At 45.3% G+C, this 25199-nt stretch overlaps 1 protein-coding gene across 2 annotated transcripts in view; it reads left to right on the forward strand.

Annotated features, from left to right (window-relative positions):
- Positions 1 to 16768, forward strand: part of LOC119402910 (ubiquitin carboxyl-terminal hydrolase 20) — an 86470-nt gene extending 69702 nt beyond the window's left edge. For both annotated transcript variants that reach the window (XM_037669952.2, XM_037669954.2), the window contains exons 20-23: positions 5837 to 5942; positions 12341 to 12421; positions 13241 to 13363; positions 16641 to 16768. In XM_037669952.2, coding sequence (XP_037525880.1) covers positions 5837 to 5942; positions 12341 to 12421; positions 13241 to 13363; positions 16641 to 16690 — 360 coding nt within the window. In that variant the 3' untranslated portion in view covers positions 16691 to 16768. The remainder of the gene's footprint in view (positions 1 to 5836; positions 5943 to 12340; positions 12422 to 13240; positions 13364 to 16640) is intronic.
- Positions 16769 to 25199: the final 8431 nt, after the last annotated feature.

Genomic DNA, 25199 nt, shown 5'->3' on the forward strand with positions numbered 1-25199 from the left:
AGTGCCGCCACCTTGGCATCATTGTAACGAGGAGACATTTGAACTCAAAGATAGCCACAATGCTGCATTTCTCCAATGATAAATAAAACCAACTCCCTTCTGAGTTCAGTTTTCTAAGCTTTGAGCTCTGTTTTCTCAACTTTCATTTTTGTAAAGTTGATGTCAGTCATTCATGTGCCATTTCACAACAAATAAACTTATAAGCATTACATTTTTTGCTCTTAGACCCTGAAACATTGGTGAGTGCCATAGGTTGTCCATACTTGTCCGTACATCATACAGATTTTTATAATTGCCTTTCTGTAAAAGTTGTTAGGAAGACAAATGAACAGGACATTTCAAAATTTTTCTGCGTGCTTATTTGAATATTAAAAAATAAACCAATAGCTTTACAGCACAGAAGTGTCCCTTCTGAATATCCTTATGCGGAATTCTTGACGAACTTTTGTCCAATTCATTAATTAGTTCTGGGATGACAATGAGAGTCTGTTAAGTGTTATAATTCGAAAACAACAACAGATAGCTCAAAACCGATTCCAGTGATGATATTTACATAACAAATCACATCTGTGTGCCAAATTTTATCACTTTATCCCCGTAAATAACAAATAGTTTTCAATGCCACATCCTCGCCCAGCGCCGGCACGTGATGGTACCCCATGGTGGCCACAGTACCTACACTGCACAAGATCAACTGCCATGCTAAAATCTGTCTGAACTCTGTGAGAAGCTGGTGCGCATCAGCTCTATCTCTCGTTAGCTTGACCCAATGGATAATAGCCTCATTCAGATAGCGCACTTGGAAGCGGTTTCAATTGAGCAAACACCAAGTGATGTCTGCCAAGGCATCTAGCTCGGGGGGCATCTAGTAGAGAGCGAGCGTGCACTCGCAAACTTACCATTGGCTTTGGAAATGAGGATGTGCATCAGTAAGCACTGTCGTAGCGGGCTCAATGTGAGAAAAGTGACCGACCCAGAAACGCAGTGTTTTAAATAGCATGGGTATAGTACACCCAGAGCAGCCTCGTGAATATAGGAGAAAACAAAACACTAAGCAGACAACTGTCAATCGAGACTGGTAGTACTCAAAGATTAGATACTTTTTAGTGTTTTTGAAGATAGAGACATCCAGATTTTTTATTCATTGAACACAATACTAACAATAAAGGTACTATTACTGGGGATGCTTTCACGATCATGAAATCAGCCACTGGCCGTGATGGTCCCTACAAATATGCAGTTTGTCAACAGGATAGAGAACAATTTTCAGCTGTCTTTGAAGCGAAATTGTAGGTTCCCTGCTGCATGCACAGGGTGTCTACCGACCGGGAAAACCGGGAATTCTCAGAGATTTCGGATAGGTCTAGAAATACTCAGGGAAAGCTCAGGGAAATTGTGTTCCCATCAGGGAAAATCCACAGTAACTTTATTGAACGGGAACGAAAGTCGCGGTAAAGCTGGCTTGAGGTTTTGTGAACGCATTTTTCAAATCGAACGGCGGCTGTGGAGAACGGACGAACCTTGTTGCTCTCCTCGCCTTCGGAGTGGTGGAGTAGGAGAGAATCCTGCTGATGCGTGGCATGCGGGTACCATGAACCACGGCACATCGTATTGCGCAATGTTTTCAGGGTGTTCTGTGACTACGCGGTGTAGTTCTGTATTCTTTGTCACGCGTACTGTGCGTTAGCACTTGATATGGTGTTTTCGTTATCGCCGCGTGCCAAGTAACATGCATGATTAGTTGAAGAAACGGTAGCAGTAGAGTAGATGTAACGAGCTTGAGTTATCTCACAAGCGATCGCAATCGTTCAGGAAGCTGATGTCGTCGACAAGGCTAGTATCTTGCAAGCCCTCCCGATCGCCGAGATAAAAGACGACGACGCTTGTTGGCGATTATCGGAGAGCTCACTCGCTCTAATCCCAAGCTTCAAATGTGCTATTTAGGACCCTTTGATGAATAAAATAAATTTCCAGGCGAGAGCGAGCGTAACTAACAGGCCCATTTCCAGCAAGTGAAAGTTTTTTTCCCCGGTGAGGGCACTGCTGAAACAAGTTTTAGGCAGTCGACCAATATTTTTTGGAGCTGCAGGTCGCAATTATCAGCCACGCCACTGCTTATGTGGATGTTTTGCTACAAAGCCGAAATACAAAACTTTTCAGAGCCAAGGCATAGCGGCGACCGAAATTCGCGACACCAGCACGGGTCGATTCGTCTTGCTCGATTCGGCGCGCGATGTCGCAATACAGAAACCTGGCCACCATAATCGGATGTGCCGTAATTCAGGCTGTTGCCGTGCTTTCATGCGATCTTAGCCCGCAGCTATTTTGCCTCTTTTTTTTGCGCTAGCAATTATATACACTCCAGGCGAATTTTTTGTCTTCGCCATGATCTTCCTTATCAAGTCCAAATCGCGATTAGTAAATCACCCCGCGCGTCGTATATATACTCTATGTGTGGGTTAAAGTGCGCGAGCGCTGCCGACAAAAGGGGCTTAGGCATAGATGAAATGAGCCGACCGTCTTCTTCGTGCTATGGGCACATGGAGATAGGAGCCGGAGGGTTGGGGTGGAGGAGGGGAGGGGTGCTGCGTGAGTCCAACAGGAAGTGCGTGTTTTGTACCAGCGGGTGTGGTCACGTGTGCCGCGATATCTTTAGAGAGGATCAGCAGACGGCTCATACCTTTGTAGGTGTTGTGCTCTAATTGCAAAACTTCCATTAAAGCCATAACAGTGGCGCATCCAGAGGGAGGGGGGTGGTAGCAGCGATCCCCTGCACAATCCGATGATGGACCCCCCCCCCCCCTCACCTTCCAGAGTAGACACCTGGATCCGCCCCTGAACCATAGATGGGTCACTTCTGTTACTGCAGTGGCTGCATTTCCTAAAGGAGTGAGCTGCTAGCTTAAACTTGTATAAAACTCCTACTTGTTGCTATCCGATTCGTTATTTCGCTCTCGTGTTGAAACTGTCTCTTTTTTCCTAACGTGCGATGGTTTTCGATGTTGCGCATTCGTGGAGAACAAATGGTTCGGCTGGTCAACGTGACAGCAAAGGCGTCGCACTGCTCCTGGCAACGCGCGAGGATTTGACAACAAGCTGCAGCAGCAGAATAAGCGCAATTCCACTGTGTGTTAAACCTGCATTTGTTTCGTCTCTACACGTGACACTCTGGCAAAGCATCTAATTATGATTGCTGCACCTCAGGCTCCACGAAAGTGATTTTTTTCACGCAAAAAAAATTTTCATGTAGCCGTATTAGTCGAGCATTCTGTGGCATTTTCAGTTTCAAATTAATCCTTCGGTAACTATGCTTTGCGTGAAAGTTCGAATTTCAGTTTAACAATGTTTCTATGTAACGAAGTAAATTGCCACTTTTACCAACTTCGCTATATTGAGCTTTAACTGTTCTCTGTACTGTTCAAATGGGACTAAGTCATCTTTATTTTTTAACGTGCTTGCTAGAGAGTGGTATCATCGAGCGACGTGGTGTCTACTCATCGTACATAAAACAAAGTTGTTTCACTCAGGGAATTTTAGCAAAAGCACTCAGGGAAAACCTGGAAAACTCAGGGAATTTAGAAATGTCAACTCGGTAGACACCCTGATGCAGTGCTATGATATTTGGCTCATTTATTCACAGGAGCCTTGACTACTGATAGGCATTGTTTTATTGCAGTAGCAATTATATGGACACTTTCGACGGGTTCTTGTCATCATGTTCCATCTAAAATCCAAATCAATAACATCTGATAACATCACTGCCGCGAGCTATTTTGGCAGGCATCAGCAAATGGCTCGTATACCCTTCTACGCACTGTACTCTCTACGTGAAAAGACTGCACAAAGACCACTTCTCTCCCTGGAGCAGCCGTATTCTCTTACCCCACCGTTTTGTAGAGTAACGCGAGATCGGATCCAAAAGACTTAGCTGCTAGCCTTACTTCATATAACATTACAATTTGTTGCTATCGCATTCATTGCTTTGCCCTTGCAGTGAAACTGTGATGGTGTTAGACACACCATAGGTCAGCAAACTCGCTCATGAGTCGACTCACTCAAACTCATATTGAGCTGTGTGAGTTTGAGTGAGTCCGGGGGAGTAATACAGTAAAAGCTCGTTAATGCGAACTCGAAGGGAACTATAAATTTGTTCGAATTAAGCGGAGTTCTAATTATCGGGTGGGCGCTAGAATGAACTGACATCGCGCCACATATTGCGTAGCCAGAACCCGAAGAAGCCACCTCTGGACTCGTTATCGCGAATTAGGTGATATTGGACGTTTGTGGCAGGTGATTTTGTAAGTTAAGTGCATGGAGCTCTTAACAGCCAACAAAATTAATTGATCAGTCAGTGATACGCGAAAAACAAGCACCGACACGCATTCATGTGAACAGTGAGCCTTGTGGTCGAAATATATGTCACTAGTGTATGCTCCAAAACTCGTTTATTTACATGGCAGAGTTAATGCAATCAAAATTAAAAGTAATCAGTCATTTGCATTTGCTTTCGTTTCTTCTGTCGCGACTCCATGTGCATCGTTTGAAGCTTGCCCAAAAGCTAGTGCAGCGTCCGAATTCTAATCGGCTGGAAAATGCCGCTTTTTCGTTGTTTTCCATCTCCAATAAATTTGGTTTTGTTTGGTTTTTCAACACCTTGTGATCGGCCGACTTCTGCGTGGAGCAATGAAAACCAGGGGCTCCCAGTTTGAATTAACCGTTGTGGATACCGGCGCGTTCGAATTATGGGGAGTTTTCTCCCATAGAAATACACAGGGCTGTGCCGGGACCACGGCGTCAGATAGAATTAACCGAGTTCGAATTAACGAGCCTTTACTGTATTTTGGTGAGCTTGAGTCCAAGGGAGTCCAGTTGGGAAAAATTTGCGAGTCTTGAGTTCAAGTGAGTCCGGTTGGGGAAAATTTTTGTGAGTCTGAATCTGAGTTAGTCCTAAGCGCAAAATAGAGGTATTTCTTGAGTGAGTCCGAGTGAGCTCCACAACTTTCGCCGACCTATGGTTCTATCTACTCATCTTCAGCATTATTATCAGCCTTATGTTGGCTCACGTCTGTACCCACGTCTACTGACATATCTTTCAACACACTAGCATTCGTACTCCACATCAGTATTTATAGATTAGCGCTGTGAGTTACAGAGGGAATGGGGGTGCCATGCCTTGACCACCCCCGCAATCTCTTTCACAGGAAGTTCTTGATAAAAATATCTCATGCAAGTCGTGTCTTTCAACAAAAATGTCTTTGCTGGATTGCAACTAATGATAACTCGTATCTGAAGGTATACAAGATCAAGAGTCTTATCGTAGAGCACTGATTATGTGAGCTATTGGCGTTAAAGAGCATTTACGCCATGATTGCTATGGCTAATTTACGCTGACGCACTCATGAGTCAACTCACTTAGACTCAGATCGAGCCATGACTCTGAGCCTGAGTGAGTCTGCCTGAGTAATATTCTGGTGAGTTTGAGTCCAAGTGAGCCCGGTTAAGAGAAATTTGTGTGAGTCTGGTTGAGGAAAATTTTGGTGAGTCTGAGTCCAAGTGAGCTCTAAGTACAAAATATATTTCTGGAGTGAGTCTGACTAGAAAATTGATGCTGCAGTAATATAATAAGTTGGGCTGTACATTAATAAACTTGAAGGAAATAGCACTGAAAACAAGACAATGAGAAGAGGAGACAAACATTGTGCTGTGCTATGTTTCTGTTCATTACCATCCGGTTTTTTTAGCATATTTTTCTTCCATTATGGCTGGCTTTTGAAGCTATGTTAGTCATTGTTATGTTCATCTAACGTTGCTAACTTTATGTGTCTTTGTATTCCAGCTGAACCGAGAATTTCAGCAAAACCAGGACAGCCCTGGTGTGGTCTATGCAGTTAGCATGGCCTGGTTTAAGCAGTGGGAAGCCTTTGTGCGACGCAAGGATACAGGTGAGCACTGGTGTTAAATGTCTGTCATTCTGGTCTACAAGTGGTAGCTTATGCATTCTGCAGTTGTTGTTTCTCCACCTCACGCTAATGTGGTTACCGTCTGGCCAGTTTTTCCTCATTGTGCTGACTGCCAGTTTGGCTTCCACATTGCTGTGCCATTATCAGCAGCAGCTCTGGAAGTGTTCTTCATGTGGGAGGGTCTCGAAGCAATTGCAGAAGTGCAAGTTTTGTTGGCTTCCCTGCAGCGCACGAGATCACATATTGTGGACCACTTATTAGCAGTGTGATATGCCTGGAAACAGCAAGGAAATAAAACATAAGGTTAAGACAGCAGTTCATTAGAAAAGAAAAAAACACTATCTTACTACTGAGTGTGATTTGGATGATATTGAAGGAGAAGTGGTACAATGATTCAGGAGCAAAAAAAATAAGTGCTTCTAGGAAAGTGATCTTAAGGATTGTAGAATCAGTAAACATAAAGAATAGACTTGCATTCACCACTGACACATGACAGGCGTCTAGGTAAGGAGGCAACACATGGTGTTACTGTGTGGATTGGCATGGATATAGACCTTATGCGAAATTGCTGCCATCTATTGGAGGTTTGACGAAGCTACCGATTCGGCGCCATGTTGGAGGCTTGTGTCCGAATCTTATTGCTGTCGCTGCTATAACTTCTTGCTTGTACTGTCGGCCGCAAAAGTTTGCGGGATGTGCAGGGCGTGGCCGAGCGACGGAAAACTGCATTGCTGCGTCACCTACCGTGATGCGGCGGGTGTTGAGGCTATCGGCCTCGGCGATTAGCGACGGCGCATTTAGACAACGTGCCGTTGCCAGATCTAATCGCGGAAGCTGCGGCCGATAGCCTCAACACCCGCCGCATCACGGTAGGTGACGCAGCAATGCTGTTTTCCGTCGCTCCGCCACGCGCTGCAGATCCCGCAAACTTTTGCGGCCGACAGTACCTGCTTTGATAGTGGGCAATCAGGGCATAAAAAAATGTCAAACGAGCGTGTAAGAGCCTGTACACGCTACTGGCATTTCCTAGCTATTACGTTGACAATTATTACGTGTAAAGAACTGCCTCACAATGAGAAGACGGTACAAGTTTGTTGTCGAGTCACATGTAAGCCTGTCGTCGTTGAGGATGAAGCTTAGTGCTAGGTTATATATTTTGTCTGCTTTCAGTGTAGCAAATGAAGTGTTGTTAGCTATCTGAATATCATACGTGTAGTGTATGATGGTTGGGAGGAGGCTTTAGCGCGCGACACGGCAAGGCACAGCGATGACCGTAAGAAAATGCTGTTGACTAATTTCAAAGCGTATTTCATAAGGGACAGCCTACGTCGATCAGCTGTATTGTGCATTTAATGTGAAATAAAATGTTGTCCTCTTTCTTTATTTTTGAAGCAAAAAATATTTTATCTGCTGTAGCCACCGACATACGCACGAATAAAATGCAAAAAAATTTCCACTTCTCATGCACGTGAAAAGTGAACATGAAAAGTAAAAGTTTTAGTTGCTCCAAGATGTGGGTACCGGTTAGCTGGTATTTTATTGAACATCCTTCTGACATGTGCTCATAAATAAAACGACAGGCCGAGAATATTGCCATTCACATCGTCGCTTTCGGGGCCTACTGGCGCCTTACAATTTCAACCCGTTTCCACAAGGCAGTCTTGCATCGCCGACTGAACGCTAGCGAAACCACCTCAGCGTGTAACCAACGGTAGCGCACCCACGGTCAAGTGTAACACATTTCCTGGAACAGCACTTTTTTTTTCTGTTCCATACGAAAAGTACCACCCATGTTAACATTTCATAGCACACAGGGGTGGATACAGGATTTTTCCGAAGGTGGATCAGCTTCTGGGAGAGCCTGATATGTACTCTTCTTTGGGTGTAAATTTAAAAAAAAAATAAAGTAAGGGAGGGCAGTCAGGCCATCCGGGCCGCCCTTTGAATTTGGCAGTGATAGCACATGAAATGCTTGAAAAATACCCACAGTGAAACAATACGCACGCAACACATCCCACCAAACGCTACCTTTTTAATTTCCACAATCGAAAACAAACTACAAACAACACGCTCCAGCACAATCGGTCCGTTCGCTGAGAATTGATGACATGCTCGCCCTACCTTCCTAACGTGTAATTGTTATCGCAATGTAATAAACAATGTAATGGTGTTAACAGCAGCGCAGGCATGCAGCAGTGATGCAGCTTTGAAGCTCGTACACGAAGCCGCAGTTTGTCTGTGCCTGCAAGCACACGACGCGAAAACTGTCTGGTTCCATGCATGACACGAAAGAGTGTATTCTCTGATGAGTGCCAATGCTGTCACATATTGCATCTATTAAGAACGGCGAACGTAAACACGGCGTTAGTCGTAAGCAGTAGCCGGAGCAGGGGAACGATCTGCCACTTTTCGTCAGCTGCGAGGAAATCAATAAACATGAAGGTTAGAACCTTTGTCTAGCACCCCAATTTCCTCAATCTGAGCAACACGGTGCACGCAAATATATCGGCATTGCCGTTCCTATGAGCCGCCACACGCCGAAACGGACGCTCCGTGCGTGCACATGCGGAGCGTGCTTTAGTCTTCAACATGGCGGAAATGTGCACGGCGGCTGCTAGATGGCAGCAGATTTTGCATAAGGTCTATTGGGTCTGTCCCATACATGTCCCACTCAAGGATAATGGAAGCTTAAGGTTGGAGAGCAGGAGGGCTGAGCTCTCCTGGCGACGTATATCTCTGGTGACGTAAAAGGGTAGGGTGTAGGCAAATCTCCTCCCCCCCTCCCTGCCCACATCATCCAAAGCACTTCACTGTCAGTTTTCCCCAATTGGCACATGCATTGCGAGTGATTTTGCATGTGCTCATACTCGGAAAACAAGTTTATTGATGACAAAATCCTTAAACTATTTACTGTCTGGAAACTTTCTTATTATATGTTGTTATAAGTCTCATTGATTCGTTTTTTCATGTTTATTTCTTCTTCTAAGCATAATTCAAGCCCAAGCCATCTGTTAGGGGAGGTATATACATACCACAGAGGTTATGTTTGGCCTTAAAGGGACCTTGATACGGTTTTGACGATTTTGTATAAACACATTAAGCCAGTAAAGCAAGTCCTAAGAATCATTTTAAAGGGGTACTGACACAAAATTTCACGGCCGAGATAGCCTGCTGGATCGATTTCCGTGTACGTGCGTGTACCATCTGCAAAATATCGACAGCGAATAAAGCTTGGAAGGTATTTTATATGAATTTTGAAGTTCGCATGCGCGATCCAGCATTATAAGCCGCACCTATTGCATTGACACCCTCGGAGGTGACCCGAGGTGACCCCCCTACTTCCCTTACGTAACCGTTGTAGCCGGTGCAACAAGTTATGATGACGTCGTAGCCGCCATTTCTGTTTTGACGCGCTCGCCGCAGCGCTGTTGGTGTCTCAAGGAAATCGTCGCCAACAGACGACGATAAGGAGGACGACGATAACGAGGACGATGAAGGCGACGACATCGCGTAGCACGTGCGGCAAGCGTGCGAATGCGAGGAGACGACGCGAACAGCGCGGAAGTGCGTCGCACTTCTGTGTGCTGACGTGATCGAGCGCTGCAGCCGCTAGGTGGTGATAGTTGCACCCGGAGGCTTGTCGTTTTTGAAACCGAAACTGACACTGGTCGGTAATGAGGAGCCTGTAATTAATTATTTGTCGCGCGCTGCAGCAAACGATGTGCCGTGTTATGACTAACAGGCCCCCAGCAACACATTGCAGCAAAAAAACGCGAGGCCAAAATATTTGTGTCAGTACCCCTTTAAGACCGATTAAAGCTCTCTGCGTCAACTGTGTAATTTATTGCAAACATGTGAGTCGCTACAGATCGCGGCAGCTCAGCCGAACAAGTTTTCAACTTCTCGCACCTTTTACACGTAGGATTGTTTCAATAGACGTAGCACCCAATGACCGATCTGATTGGATATGCTCAGTCCACGTCACAACCTCCTGTGCACAGCGAGCGTCGTCTGCCTTTGTTACAACGTGCTCTCTCGAGTGTTTATCTCAAGGTTTCTTTTCTTGGACACAATGAATTGCCCTAGCCATGTTGTGTACCACATATCTAGCAATTGGCGACTTGAAAAGCTGCGGCATCGTGTAATGTTTGTGAGGCATCTGGCAAGCAGAATCCCTTCAGCTCGTTGCTGCAAGGAGCGTCGCGCTCTCGCTATCCCTTCAACACCACGATCCACGTGTCTGCGGCTGTAACTTCACCCCTGAAGACACAACCAAATTGCCCGAGTTTATGCTTATCAGTGATCGTTCTCGAGTCCTTTTTGTTTGTCCGCATGCTTTTGGAGGTTGTCACCGTACAGGAGAATAAAATAAGATCGCCTGGTAGTGTGGTGGCACCTGTCGGAGCAGATATCAACCACTCCGCGAGCTTTAGCTCTGTTGCCAGACGGCGTGCTGCCGGGCACACTGGGCCTCCGACATTGCACGCAACCTGTCTGCGCGCAATATCGGAGGCCATGACTGGGCGAAGCTCAAACTATCGAGTGCGCTCATGAGAGCGCTGCAGTCGCTAGCGTGTCTCATGAGTTGAGGGGGCAAGGCAGTGGTGAGAAGGAGGGTATAGATATAATTGTCCGTAGTGGCCTTGGTACACGGTACGTCGCTTAATTTGTGGTGCGAATGATTTGATGATGCTCTAGCCTAAACGTTGACGAAACTTCAAAAAAGCGTTTCAGGGTCCCTTTAAGATTGTGCAGGTACCATAGGCTTGTTGTGGAGGGCCATGCCAGCAGTATTAGGTTCTAATATAATTATGGACAGAACTGCATAGGTGTTGCTGTATATTAAGTGCAACAAGGTGGGAAAGGCAGAAAAGGCATTGCAGAAACAGCCCTTTACTCCCACAAACTCTGTTCTTATGAGGTGCATTCAAGAAAATTTTATTAAGAAAGATTCGCAAGCTGACACCCTGTAACGCTACATGTATTGCTTATTTTTCTTGCAAGGCTTTATATCTCAGTTATCAAATGTGCATGCTAGGTATGCTATTTATTTTATGAGCACCAGTGACTTATTGCAGGGCCTTGGAGGAAATGTGTTTCTAGATACTGCTTCAGAAATTGGCTGTTCAAGAGGTTAGACCATCTGAATAAATTGACTAGCCATTGCCCCTGACTGCAAGCCATCTGAATCTTCTGCTAAGGTGCATTGACAGCACTCTGCAACTTGGGTCTGTATGTCGGAGCTTGCATGCAAACCCAAGTTGGTGAAGTACTAATTAAAGCACTAATTAGCACTTTAATGCTTTTTTGCTATATCCACCTTTAATACAATTTAATGATGTGATGCAGGGGAGTATGCTGAGCAGTCTGAAAAGTGTCTTAGGCAAGAAAGTCATAGCCTACATTCACTTATATCCTTTTTAAGACCTATTGTGCTTACAGTAAAAGTTACCTGTATGTTAAGGTACAGGTTTTTAGCTCCTTTATCCTAGACTTCAAATGATTTTTTTTTTTCAACTACAGTTCAAATTTGATCTAACGAAGTGATGAGAATGTTCGAATTATTTAGTTGAATCGGGAAGTTCGTAAAATTGAGAAAGGAATTTTTCGGCTTTTCGAAATCTAAAGTTGTAACATAGTGACAACTAAAAGTTACCAGGCCAATGTTCTTGCCACCAATCTACTGTTGCGCATGTCAAAGGTCCGCGAGGGCAGCGCTGACATGGAACCTTCCATGTCGCCCGGATGTAGGGGGCGCCATGTCCGGGCAGTGCAAGCCAGAAAGAACGTTACGTGAAACAATGGCAGGCGAACAATATGCGTGGTCGCGGAGAATGAATGAAGTGATTGTGTGAGCAGGCCGAGGTAGAAAATTGCAAGGAGACGATTAGTGTCATCAAATCACTAAACCAACCACTGCCGCCCATAGCAGCACCATCCAGTACATAGGAGCGTTACCGACTGCCAACTCCATTACTCCATGCATGGGCACTGTGTGCAGCCTCGTCAAACTAACGCTAGAGCTGGGAGTAGGGTGCCTAGACGTTTTAATGCGATATCACTAGAGCGCATGCTCAAAGAAAACCCATCTCTGCAAGATTGGAAGGAAATTACTGCTTTTTTACTAGGTTGTTTCTGGAAAAACTTAGTTAAATTGGGTTTGGTAGCCAAGCTAGTTTGTTAATTCGGGTCGATGATAACACTGAGCCCTAAGGGTATTTGGTGGGGAATTGGAATTTCTTCGTTAGATTGGGAACTTCGTAAAATCGAGTTTTGTTAGAGTTTTAACTGTACTATAATATTGGAATGTAAGGGATGTCCTCTCTAAATACAATGCAAGCTCAGCAACTCCAAATGAAAGGTGGACACTGTTTTTGCAGAGGCTCCTGGTCCCATAGACAACTGGTGCATCTGTGCTGCTCCCAGGGGTTCAAACTCCCTCCAGCAGAGTTTGCGACCTGGTAAGATGTTTAGTGTGCTTTCTTTGTAGTGAAATGCTTTGAAATATTTTTGCATAGTAATCTTACTTGGAATACTCATTCTGATTATTAGTTACAAGCCATTAGGTTACTGGTGCAGGAATTTTTCTTCCACTATGACTGCCCTAAAGTTATCAAACAATAATCCTTTGAAAACTAGAATATGCAGTGGCAGGCTGGGATTCATCTTATAACAGTATAATTACATCTCTTAAATACTTCAGAATAACTCATATTCGTACCATTCCATACACAATGGAACTGCAAGTGTAAGTGCCATGCAAAGTGTTCTAGCATTTCCATCATGAAGTCACTATATCATCATTTTGTACTGTGAAATTATTTTTTTCCTTATCCCATAGAAGTTTTAAATCTCATTGACCATCATCCCGAGATAGGAACTATTTTGTAACACAAAAACCCTTTTAATGTCTTCTCTTCCTCTCACATTACAAGAATAACACCATCTTCCTGCTGGCATTGTTTCAATAAACAATAACTGTGCTTTTGGTCAATTATTAGCTAACATTACAGAAAATATATTTCCTTCTGATTACTTGATTGTTCATTGTTTTTTCATTTGCTTTAAGCTTATATTTTTCATGAGTAGTAACTAGTGAACATTGAATTAGCAGCTACACTTTTTTGTGTGTACTTTTTTAACCTGCTGCACATTGCATTTTTTCTCGTTGCTTGTTCATAACCAGTCTCCTCTGCAATGCCTGCATGACCAAAACCTCGTCCATTTATGAAGTGCTGTTAGACAGCTTCATTTTAACCCTCCTTTGTGTACATCTACAGGGAGTGACTATGGCTCCCTTTCGGAGGCCATGTGGCAGTTCCTGCAGGGCAGCTACGGAGGGGGACCGCAGGTTGTCTTGCACACACGCACTGCAAACCCTCCTAGTCAACCAGCTCCGTCAAGTAAGGCAAATACTGCACTCTATGTAGTACTTGAGGGTATCTGAAACCACAGTAGAGTGGACTTGGAATGGTGGTGCCAATTTTTCCTGGCCACCCTTTGGCACAGTGTTGACAAACTTGGTTAAAACACAACTGATCTTTATTTTTTGTGAGTTTCATTTAAACTGAACTTAATAAAAAATACCATCTACCTTATCTGCGTACAGAACAGGAAAAGTTTAAAAACTTAAAAATACATGTCGTGTGGGTATTGTCGTGTGGGTAACAAAATCAATATGTCGGGCAGTTGAAAGAAAGTTCATCCAACTTACGGGATTTCAAAATTGTAGTAGTGTTTCTATCAAGAAGATTTCACTATGCAAGTGAGCTCTAAGTAGGAGAAAGGGAGCACTACAGAATCAGTGGAACCTTGCAGTAGGGCTAACATTACTACTTGTTCACAGCATCTATCATAAGCGACTCCTTGTGATGCCCTTGTTGCCTTCTCTGAAGGGGCTGATTAAAATGTTGGTGGTGACAAATGCAGAGATTCTATTAATGAAGACAAAGTTATTCCAGTGTGCGAACATATAGCGAACATTTTTCAAAGCCTCCTACTTTTACAACGAACACTTCATACACGGTCGCTATAAAAATATGGCATATCCAAAGCGAAAAAAAAGTTAAAGCAAGCCATCTAAAGCATGAGAGGCGCGCGCTCGCGCGTGCCCCGGTCCAGTTTACTCGTGACGAAGATATCCGAGATCGGCGAGCACCACACGCGCTGCTTTCGGACGCTACGAGCGAGGTCGCTCACTTTCCAGTCGTTTCTTTAGTGGCAGAATGACAGTGGGGAATAAAAAAAAAGAAATAAAGAAAGAAAGAAATAGTAGGCAGCATGAAGCCTTGCAGTCAGCTTTCGCACGGCAACATTTCCTGGCGCCGTTCTCTGCAGCTACGACCGCCTACGATGAACCTATGCCTTGGAACGCAAGAAGCCATAAAATGTAATAAGCGATGGCAGCGATAACTTTTCGGCGCTTAAATGTACACTGCTTCGACGTCACAATATGCCGCAATATGTCTTTCATCTTTTCGGTAACGGCAGAGACCGGCCGATCAATGATTACGACTTCGGCGCGATTGCGGCGATTCCTTCACGGATAAGCATCAGAAGAGAGCGAAGGCGATGTGGCGGCCGGTGATGACTGTGCCATTATGATTTATCGCCGACAACCTTATCACAGTCATCTGCAGCTATCGGCTCGGCTGCACGTGCGGCGTAAACTGTTCGGGGTGACGGCGGTACAAGCAGTACAAGCGCGCGACGCGCCGTGCGAGATAAAGTGCGCGTCGCTTCGTGTTCGCTGGTGTTGAGTGACACAGGCACCAAGAAACGTTGATGCGCTTACAGCGAGCGTATACAGCGTGTTTTATTAGGCGGCAACCCAAGCGCGCCGCGCCTGTCGTGCAGGGCCGTCAGAGCATCGCGGAGACGTAGAGTGCGCGTTGCTTGCAAAATGCTTGTCTTCGCCACGTTGAACGAACAGGCCGCTCGCCGCATCCGTGCACGGTCCGAAGTGAAGCGGGCACAAAGAGCGCACAGATGCGCGTACGAATGCAAACGGCCCGACAGTGATGGCGTGTGCCGAGTCGGCGACGCGATGCACGCAACTAGCCATCGTACGGCGGTTCAGTGAAACGGTGTCGGTTCACTGCAAAGGCGGTTTAATTCACTCGTGCACGCAGCGGGCCTCGCTTCACAACGCGAAAAGGCCTAACTTCTCACCGGAGGAGTTGTTAGCGCTTTTCAATAAAAATGAGAAAAAAAAAAAGCGGCTTGGTCGCAAATGCATGTTTTTGAGGGCGAGTCCATTTACAACAAACTACTGATATAACGACCAGTTTTCGCGGCACTTTCGAGTTCGTTATGAACGGGTTCGACTGTAGTTCATGAAGGCTGCGCACAAATAGTGCCAAATAATAATCTTGCAAAAATAGAGCTACAATATTAGAGGCAGAGCCTTTTTCTTTTTTTCTCCACAATCATAATAAAGCAGTCAAACATTTTTGGAATAAAAGGATTGTTGATAATAGTCTACCCTACATAGTTTGCCACTTGCTGTAATTGAATTCATGCACAACAAAATATGGGCTTGGTAGGCTATGTTGAGTAGATTATATTACAATGCAGCATTGGCTGCTCCACAAAACGTAAATCTACAGCCCCTGCATAATTAATTCAGAGCTATGAAATCCATGAGAAAATTAGCTGAAGTTATGTGCAGCTACTGTGTCTGTACATTTGTTGAGAGCACGGTCAGTGTGACTATATAGCTCCCATCCATGGTGCATCCCCAGTCTCATTTATGGAATGATATACTCTGCCATATTGGGATACACTATGCACTTCAGCAGCATCAAGGCAGCAATAATGTAGCGATGTTTTCTGCTAGATTTTATGCCTCTGTTATCATTCATTGTTTATGGCTGACTGATCACATTAAAAATGCCGGGGGAGCACGCTCAAACCATCAGTACCCAAGAAAGCAACCAGACAGATAGCACTGTGATAAGCATGAGAAGCAATAGCATTGGGAAAGGCATCATTTCAAAACTGTGTCCCAGTGTGGCACCGTATGGTACTAGGTCCCTCTTTGAGCCACTTTGATGTTTCAGTTCCTTTCTACTTGATGCTCTCTACATGGTCCGCAGCCTTTCTCCTCTCCTTTTCTTCCTCCCTTCCTTGAGTTTTTTCTACGAAGCTGAGCCTCATACAGAATGGATCGGTGTCAGCCCACCACTGCCTTGCAGGCCAAAAATTTGAACAACTAATTTAAACATGACCTGATTCTGTAAACTTGCTAAATACTGCCTAAAATAAGTTATATTTGTGCAGGCATAGTATTCTTGCTTAAAAATATTGAATGAAACAGCTAAAGGCCAACTGTAATAAAATTTGAACCATTCACTAGAGTTGCTCAAATCAAGCGTGGTATTAAGTATAGCAACTAATATGCGCAATTCTTTGAGATGACCATGTTATGTTGTGACGAAACTGGCCAGTGAAGGGGTTGATGGCTCTGGTGTAAGTTTACGGGTCAATATTGCACTTAGTTTACACGAACTGAAGACTCTGGAAGCCCTGGAAGCCAAACAACATGCATTACTCAACCCTAACTTCACACGTTTCACTCCATTAGCACTGTATTATAAAGTGCGCCTGTCACTTATCAGTCCCACTCTTATTTCCTAGTTGTGCATATTGAATCAACAGGACTGTGGTCTTCTTTCCTAGGTGCCGCCAAGCAGACAAGCAATGAAGAAACTCCCGAAGAGTCCCTGTAGGCAGCAACACTTGGCAGAACATTTTTCTTGTACATAGATGTCCACAATAAATCTACACCACAGATTCCTCAGCACACAGTAATGAGTGTCTATATTTTCTTTTTCTCCCGTCCATCTTCTTGTTTCTCCTTTTTTTACCATGTGAAGGGAAATGTTGCTGAAAGTGAATGAGGACCATCTGTTCATGGCAGACATCATGTTTTAAAAAGTTGGAAGTGGGGGGTATAAAGCGAGAATTTTCGTGTGACTGTCTTTGTGTCGATGATGGAAACTAAATAGTTTCCTTATTATACAAAGTGGTTAATCTGTTCAGTGGGATTCACAGTTGTGACAAAAGGACTCACGGGGTTCCTTATGCACTCGCCTAAGACGGCTCGAAGGTGAAAGCCAACTTTTTTTTTTCTTCTCAGTCAATGTATTGAGGGGCGTAGCCGGGGGTGGTTGGGGGGGGGGTTTCAAACCCCCCCCCCCCCCCACCCCGAAATTATTCAGTTTTGCTTGCGTATATACATACAACACATACAAACGCACGCACGAACATACATATAGTATGGTGAAACCCCCCCCCCCCCCCTTGAAAAAAATTTCTGGCTACGCCCCTGTTAAAGAGCTCCGCTTTTAAAGAAGTGCCTGCACTGCTGGCCTCAGGTGAAAACTTTTAGAGAATGTGCACTAAACAGCGGCAACAGGTTTCGCTTATGACTTTATGATAAGCAGTCCGCTAGGCGCGTGCTTGCCTTCATAAGTAAAATACGTATGTACACCATCCAAAAATATCCTGCGCAGCTCAGTTGAGCTCACGAGGCGCGCTTTGCGAGGCGATTCAGAGGCCGCGTCGTCGGCTCCTTGTCTAGAGGCCTTCGAGGCAGGTTGTGGGACGGCACCGCACCTGGTGTAAGTCGCCTATGCTTATAGCCTGCGTGCAATAAACGGCTTAAGTATTGGCGAGGCGCTTAAACACGGTCACAAGCTTACCTAAGAGTGGCGCGTACGGTGGGTAGCAGAAGTCACTGTCCGCGAAGTGCTTGGTGCACACGGTCGATGAATGCGTGGGGCGCATTCCCATTCTGAGCTTGACGATCCACTCCTTCAGCTTCGGGTCCTCGGGGTAGTTATGAAAGCTAACGCCTTTTTCACGAGCGGACGAAGTACACTGAGGCACAAAGCAGTACTTCACCATTGCGCAGCACTCGCCGCGGAGACACGCGGCCGCAGTTCTAAGAAACAAAGAGCTGTAGTTCTAAATGAACGTTAAAAGCAGTCCCACGGTTGTTCTAACAGCGTCAGTAGCCACCATACGCAAGATAATCTATTGAACTGCTTTTTTTGTTGAGATTTACCACAACGGTGGTTTCAACACGGCGCTGGGCCTACGTAGCAGACGAAAGCGCGCGAATCCCCGCTCTTACGTCATACAGGCGCCGTTCGCAGCGCCGCCATCGGTCGCACACCAGGCAAATAGCCCAAACATAAATGACCTTGGGAGACAACCTAGTAGAGCTTCCGTTCTAAAATCTGTCGCTTATCTCTGCTCTTACCTGTAACACGCGAGGCCGCCATGTATGCAGTCTGTGCAGTATTCAAGTGGTCCTGAACCACTTTTCCAAGTAATCATCGAATGACCTCAGTATCTGAGTTTATTGCCTCACGAATCGATCGCCGCAAATTTGAATCCGTCAAGAACGAGCCGAGTTACAGGGATTTGCAGCACGCTTTGAGCGCGTTCTCTCTTCTGCCGACGAGCGCGCTGGAAGCTACGCAGGCAGGTACTCGGGAGGGATGGCAAGGGGAAAGGAAGTTACGTCAGCGCGCGAGATGAAATACTACCGCTCTTTCCCGTTGTGATTCCTAAGCGCTAGTGTGGCTAATGTGTAATGTTAGCAGGCTATGGAGCGCTGCGACGCAGCACGTGGCGTCACCCCGTGATATGTATATAGTTTGTGTGCGCGCCCGCGCATATAGAGGCGTCACTTACGGGGGACCCGGGGAGCACTCCCCCCACCAACCCCCGCCGGACCCACTTTGTTTTAGGCATATATGGTATAATGCTGGAATTAACCTTGCAGAAACTTACAAATTTTAATGGTTGGGGTATTATGTCCCAAAACCACGATATGATTATGAGGGACGCCGTAGTGTAGGGCTCCGAAAGTCTTGACCATCTTGTGTTCCTTAACGTGCACCTAAATTAAGTACACGGGCCTCGAGCATTTCGCCTCCATCGAAAAACTTACAAATCTTGATCACAACAATGTTCCCTCCCGCTGTTGTATATAAGTAGAATTGTACATGAATAGAATTCTATAACTCAAGTTGAAAGACGAGAGTAGTTTCTTCCTCGCCTTCACAACCGTTCCTACAGGCGCTATCTCGTCCTCGCCACTTATTTCTTCATAAAACACTTGAACATCAGTGGCGTAGCCAGGAATTTTGTTAGGGGGGGGGGGGGGGGGGGGGGGGGCTGACGTTGCAGCACGACCTCCTCCTTGAATTTTCGAACGACTAAGTATATGAATAACATGTATTACCAGTGACAATTTGTATTGGATGCTGCAAATCACTTTTTGAATGCTGTGCACTGTCAAGAACGAGTAAGAAATGAGTTTTTTCATAAGATTATTATGTTGGCATGCCCGCAGAATCTTTCCAGGAATAATTGTCTTCAATTCTTTCAATTTCTTTTTTTTTTTGTGTGTGTAAGAGGTACGGCAAATATCACGTAAACTTTGGAACTGCATCAGTTTTCAACCGAAGAAGCGCCTGATAACAAGAAAAGTGAAGTCCACAAAATGGCCATGACGAGGTCAAATATTTTAATGCAGATTGTTTACGCAAAATGCTCATCTTTTTGCACAAGTGCGGCCAGGGAAAAAACAAGAATGGGAAAGTACACCTCGAATACGGGCAAAACATGTCACCGGAAACAGTGCGCAGTATGCTTACACAAAACATCACAAATGTACATTTAAATATGCAATCACTATACGGAACTAAGCAATGATCACTATACATAATGCCCAAAATAAGGCAAAAGAACATGCTTCACAATCACAGAAACTGATATGTCCTTGGGCCAAGCTGCTGTCTGGGACGCACCATGTGGACAGAACTATAAAGGAAGAACGCAGAAATAACGAAACTATTCCAATCGCAGTAGAACAGCACCGGCGAAAACAACAGACCAGACAAGGAGAAGGATACGTAACACAAGGCGCTTGTGTTACGTGTCCTTCTCCTCGTCTGGTCTGTTGTTTTCGCCGGCGCTGTTCTACTGCGATTATGAACCAACTAGCCCAAAAGTACATGTTGACAAACTATTCCAAAACTCTTTTAAAAAAGTGCGAACCACTATTGTGCACTCAATATAAAAGGAGAGTTGTCGCTTCTAGTTCAAAAAGCAATGAAGAACAAAAACGACAAATGAAAGTAACAAACAATACCGCTATTACGGCTTCCCAATAGCTGAATTTGTTTGGTAACGCCGCGTATGCCGACCTCTCAGTGAACAAGGTGAAGCTGTCGATTGGCTGTTAATGTCCACCTGATGCCCGTATTCGTATATGCTTATATTAGGTCACGGTGTTAACTGCTAAAAGGTACAAAATCCTCACTGCTTTAAAAGGTGGTGACATTGACCCGAACTCTGGAACAGCAGTGTCTTTTCCTTTCGTTTGCGCTGATTTTTGTCCTGCTCGCTATCAAAGGACAAAATTGACCCGGCGAGGAAGCTTAGCGAAGCGGTCAATGACTTCCGACACGCTATGTCGACGTTTCTGTGGGCGTACAGAAGTGCCAGGTCAACCATACGTTCCTCAGACATCTCGGAGCGTAAGTAGTTCTTAAGTAACCTCATGCTTGAAAACGTTCTCTCTGCGCTGGCAGTGGTCACTGGAAGGGTGACTAGAATCTGGAGTAGCTTGTACACATTCGGATAGGACCTGCTGTCACAGTGAGAGAGGGCATCGGTTCCTGTATTGGGGCGCTGGTTTGCTGCTTTGTTCGCCCACTTTGTCCACCATAGTCGCAGTTCTTCCAAAGCAGCCCTCGTTTCGACGTCATGCGCAAAAACGGTCAGATTTTCTGCTCCTTTCTCCCGATCATCTTGCATTGGTGGTACTGCGGATGGTACAATTACTGAAAAGTCCTTTAGGGGCCTTGTGCTTCTCGAACCGTTGGTTTAACTGGGCTAGTACGTGGTCCATGAACGGAATGAACAGGGTTCTGCGAAAATATTCTTCCGCGCTTTCGAATGCATTGTTCCCAAGGTTTTGCTTCCGGACACCGGCTTTACGGCTGGTGATCTCCACATTCAGTGCTAGAAGATTTACGGAAAAAGACTAACGTCGCCTTTAGAGTCCCAAAACATGTTTTGGGACTCTAAAGGCGACGTTTCAGATGTCTGTGATGGAGCATGCTGCACACAGAACTAGATTAAGGGGGTGACTGGCGCAGTGAGTGTAGAGTGCGGCTGGATATTTCTCCCGAACAGCAGCTTGAACACCATTCGTTTTGCAGACCATCGAGCTTGCACCATCGTAGCCTTGATCACGGAGATGCTTTATGTTAATTTTAATGTCTGTAAGGAGCCTTATGATGGTGTCGGTGAGGGCTTGCGGTCACTTTGGTCGTGAATTGGCACAAAGCCCAAGAACACTTCTTCGATTTCGTTCGCATCGTTATTAAGGTACCTTGCACAAACAGTAAGCTGCTCGATACCAGCAATATTCGTCGTTTCATCAGCAAGTACGGAGAAGCAGCCTGCAGCGTTTACTTTTGCGACTAGGCTTTCCTTGATGATTGCAGCAGAGATTTCTATAATCTGGTTTTTTACATCTGGGCTTAAATACGAGGCATTATTTGCGCAACTTTCCAAACGCTTTTTTTACATCTGTGTCGCCACAATCCGCTCGCATGCGAAGCAGCGCTCTGAAGTTGCCTGCATTTGTAGAGGAGGGAATTCATGGGACCACTGTCATGTTGCCGCCCGCAAAGGAGAACTGTCTCAACAATTGGCTGTAACTTCCTTCGGTTCTCTCTTATTTGAATTTGCCTGCCATCTTCCAGTTGATCAACAACACTGGACACACATCCTGAGAAGGTTTGAAGAAAATTATCGGCTACCAGCTGGGCGTCAGTGTGATATTTAGTGGCTTCATGTGCACCGAAGACTTCGAGGGCGTGCTTCCACTTTTGAAATTGCTTGGATACAAGGGCCCCAGTGCGCGCATGTTGGCCCTTGCCAACCTCACTTCTGCTAAAAAGGACACACACTCGGCAAAACGCACCCTCTTGAAGCGCTGAGTAGCTAAGCCATCGGTACCTGTCCAGCCAAGCCACCTGAAACCTTCGTTTCTGCTTCAAATCGTTCATAGACATAAACTTGTAGCCTGGCGGAGGAATTCAAGAAGTTAGCAGTTGATGTTTTGTCTGATCATCCACTTTTGAGTCGTCTGTCTAGAGCCCGATATCAAACTTGCCTTTGCTAACATTTTGAGGGTCTGAAAAAGATAAATAATTAAATAAATAATAATAAGGCTGAAGCCCAATGAATCCCACCCCCCGGATGATGCCCCTGGTCGGTGGCGTATGAGAGCACGAAAAATTTCGGGGGGGGGGGGGGGGGGGGCTGAAGCCCCATAAGCCCCCCCCCCCCCCCCCCTGGCTACGCCCCTGTTGGACATATATGTCAGCACTAAGCGTTGGGCCTTCAGCATTTCGCGCTTTTAGGCTACACGCTGTTGTCTCCGCTTGCGCAGTCGAAAACACACAGAACGAAGTGAAATCACTTGATCGCACACGATATAGCCTTGCGAGACAAGGCAGAACAGGCGTGCGACTGCTTGGCAAAGCACGATAGGAGACAATTCACAATTCTGATATCCCTCGTATATGAACCAATCCAGAGCTTATTTCCTCATGACGTCACGTGAAGATACTGCTGGCGTCACGAATTGTCCGGAAAGATGGGAAACGCAAGGAGAGAACAATGCGGTCGTTCTTTGTACTTTCAGAGTTGATAGGGGCCCTTTAAAATTTATTTTTCTCGAGTGCTGAGAACAAAACATGCACTCACGTCGTAGTGTCACAATTCTATAAAAGGAAACGTTTGGCGGGAAAATGCTCGGTCTTCTATTCATACGATGTCAGCTGGAAGGTATGTTCCAGTCCTTGCTTTTATGTGGAATAAACCAATATACAAGCCTGTTGTGCGACAAAAAAAAAAAAAAGATGCTCCGTACTTTATGATGGTGATCAACTCGACATGCCTAATAAGTAGACGTTAGGATGAGGTTACTGCGAAGTGCATGGCGATGAAACACTTTATAAAGGCATAAGCGAAATGCCTTTCTGCGCATATAATAGTGGTAGGCACAAGTTACTTTTCGTGATGGCTCAGCTTGACGTACGATTGTAGTTGGAAAGAAGGAAGCAAGTATGTATGTATTACCAATTCAAGAAAAATCACCCAGAGTAGCATTGTTAGGGTTCCGAAAAATGGCAGAAGCATTTTCCAACTTCTTTCGTAATAGTGAGGATTCGCTCAAATTTCGCCACAGGTAGCTTAACATGCGATTCGTGTTACTGATTGTGGAACCACTTTTACATATCTAGGATAAGTCGAAATAAATCAACTTGATTTTCTCCTCCATTGCAAAGGAAGGCGCACCGCATAAAAGCTAATCTAAGCAGCTTGATGGGGAGACTATAATTTACATGAATGGCAGTGCAAGCAAGTCATACTGGAAATACAGAAAAAGAAAATGGCATGCAATGATGTCTGTATTTTTATTGCAATGTATATACTGATGCCCCCCTTACTCAATGCCCTTAAATGGGCCTGTAAGGCATTTTGAATAAATAAAAATGTAATTGCACCTAAATAACGGTATAACTGGTGTTTGTCGCGGACTGATGATCGGTACGCCATTAGCAGAAACCGCGAAATTCTTTCACGAATGGCTGCGTGCAGTACAGAGGCCCAAGCGCCGCTTACATGTTTTTGTAGGGCCTGGGAAAAGTGAAGTTGATCCGGTGCCGATCAGGTGTACCGTTCCGTCGGGAAAGGGAGCTTCTCAGCCCTGCCTCGAGTTTTGCTTGTGAGTACGCGCCATTCATGGGAACGTTCACTCAGGCCGTCTGAACGTACGTATATATACGTGTTTGCGTGAGTCGACGCGCGCTTCCCACACTCGCGATATTCCCCCACCCTGCCAAGAATGGCGCGGGAGTATTCGCACCACAATGCGAACCGCCCATACCTCCACCGCACACCGGCTGCAGGAAACGTGCGTTCGGTGTGAGAAATGCTTGGCCGCTTCCTCGATAACAGCGCACTGAGAGCAACTATCATCTCTTCGTATGAGTGGCGAGAGTGTCATTCCATTCACTTCTGCGACGACTGTCTCAGATTATTAAAACTATAGGAGATTCGGGACGAAATTATGTTCCCTTGCTTACCAAACTTCTTATCATTCATTGTCAGGGTTTTGTGTGATGATGGTACGTACGTTTATTATTTTGCAAAATTTTAATAGCTTTGTAATTAGTGACTGTACGTAATAGCAGTTGGAGGTACGGTCGTCAGACAGAACACTGGCAAGCTCTCCCAGGAGACGAAAGACCGAATTAAGAAACGCCAAAGCAGTAAAGCCTCTAGCACGACACAAAGAAGCGAACTGACAGAGCTTTTAAAGGTAATCAACATAATGTAGGCGACATAAGATTATAAGAATGTATAACAGGGGCGTACCAGACATTTTTTTCGGGGGTGGGGGGGTGGGGGGTTCAACCATACTTTATGTATGTTCGTGCGTGCGTTTGTATGTGTGCGTGTATATATACGCAAGCAAAATTGAAAAATTTCGGGGGGGGAGGGGTTGAACCCCCCCCAACCCCCCCCCCCCCCCCCCCGGCTACGCCCCTGATGTATAATATGGAGAGAATTGAACATGCTCTAAAGAACGGAGCAAGCCTAAGAGTGGGGAATAGAAAACTGGGCTCAGGCAAAAAGAAAAAAAAAGGAGAAAAACGAAAAAGCAGATGTATGCACTAAGAGACAAGGAAGACAATGTCAATATGGATAGTTTTTCTAAAGTAGCCGAGGTGTTCCACAGAGATCTGTATAGCAGGGACAACCACAACGATAATGCAAGAAGTAGAGAGGAAGCAGACATCTCACTAAACAACAGGGGTGTAACTAGGGGGAGGGGGAGCCCCCTCCCCCGAATTTTTTTTAATTTTGCATGTGTATAGTCATGTGGTCGTGACGTTGAAGAAGGCAGCAGTCGGCTTGTTTAAGACGAAACTCTTTATTCGGGCGAAATGAAAAGTTCAAGCGATACACACTGATAGCGGCGAACAGAGCATCGGCCGTCGAGTAATCGGCTCATCTGTGAAATGCGTGGGCTTTTAGACATGTCTTATCGAACTTTCCAGCATTATCGCTGGTGCCCGAGTTGGTTCCAGAATAAACTGTATTGTTCACGTGCGGCGCACAGTCTTATCCGAA

The sequence above is a fragment of the Rhipicephalus sanguineus genome, chromosome 1, assembly GCF_013339695.2.
Source record: "Rhipicephalus sanguineus isolate Rsan-2018 chromosome 1, BIME_Rsan_1.4, whole genome shotgun sequence".
NCBI lineage: Eukaryota > Metazoa > Arthropoda > Arachnida > Ixodida > Ixodidae > Rhipicephalus > Rhipicephalus sanguineus.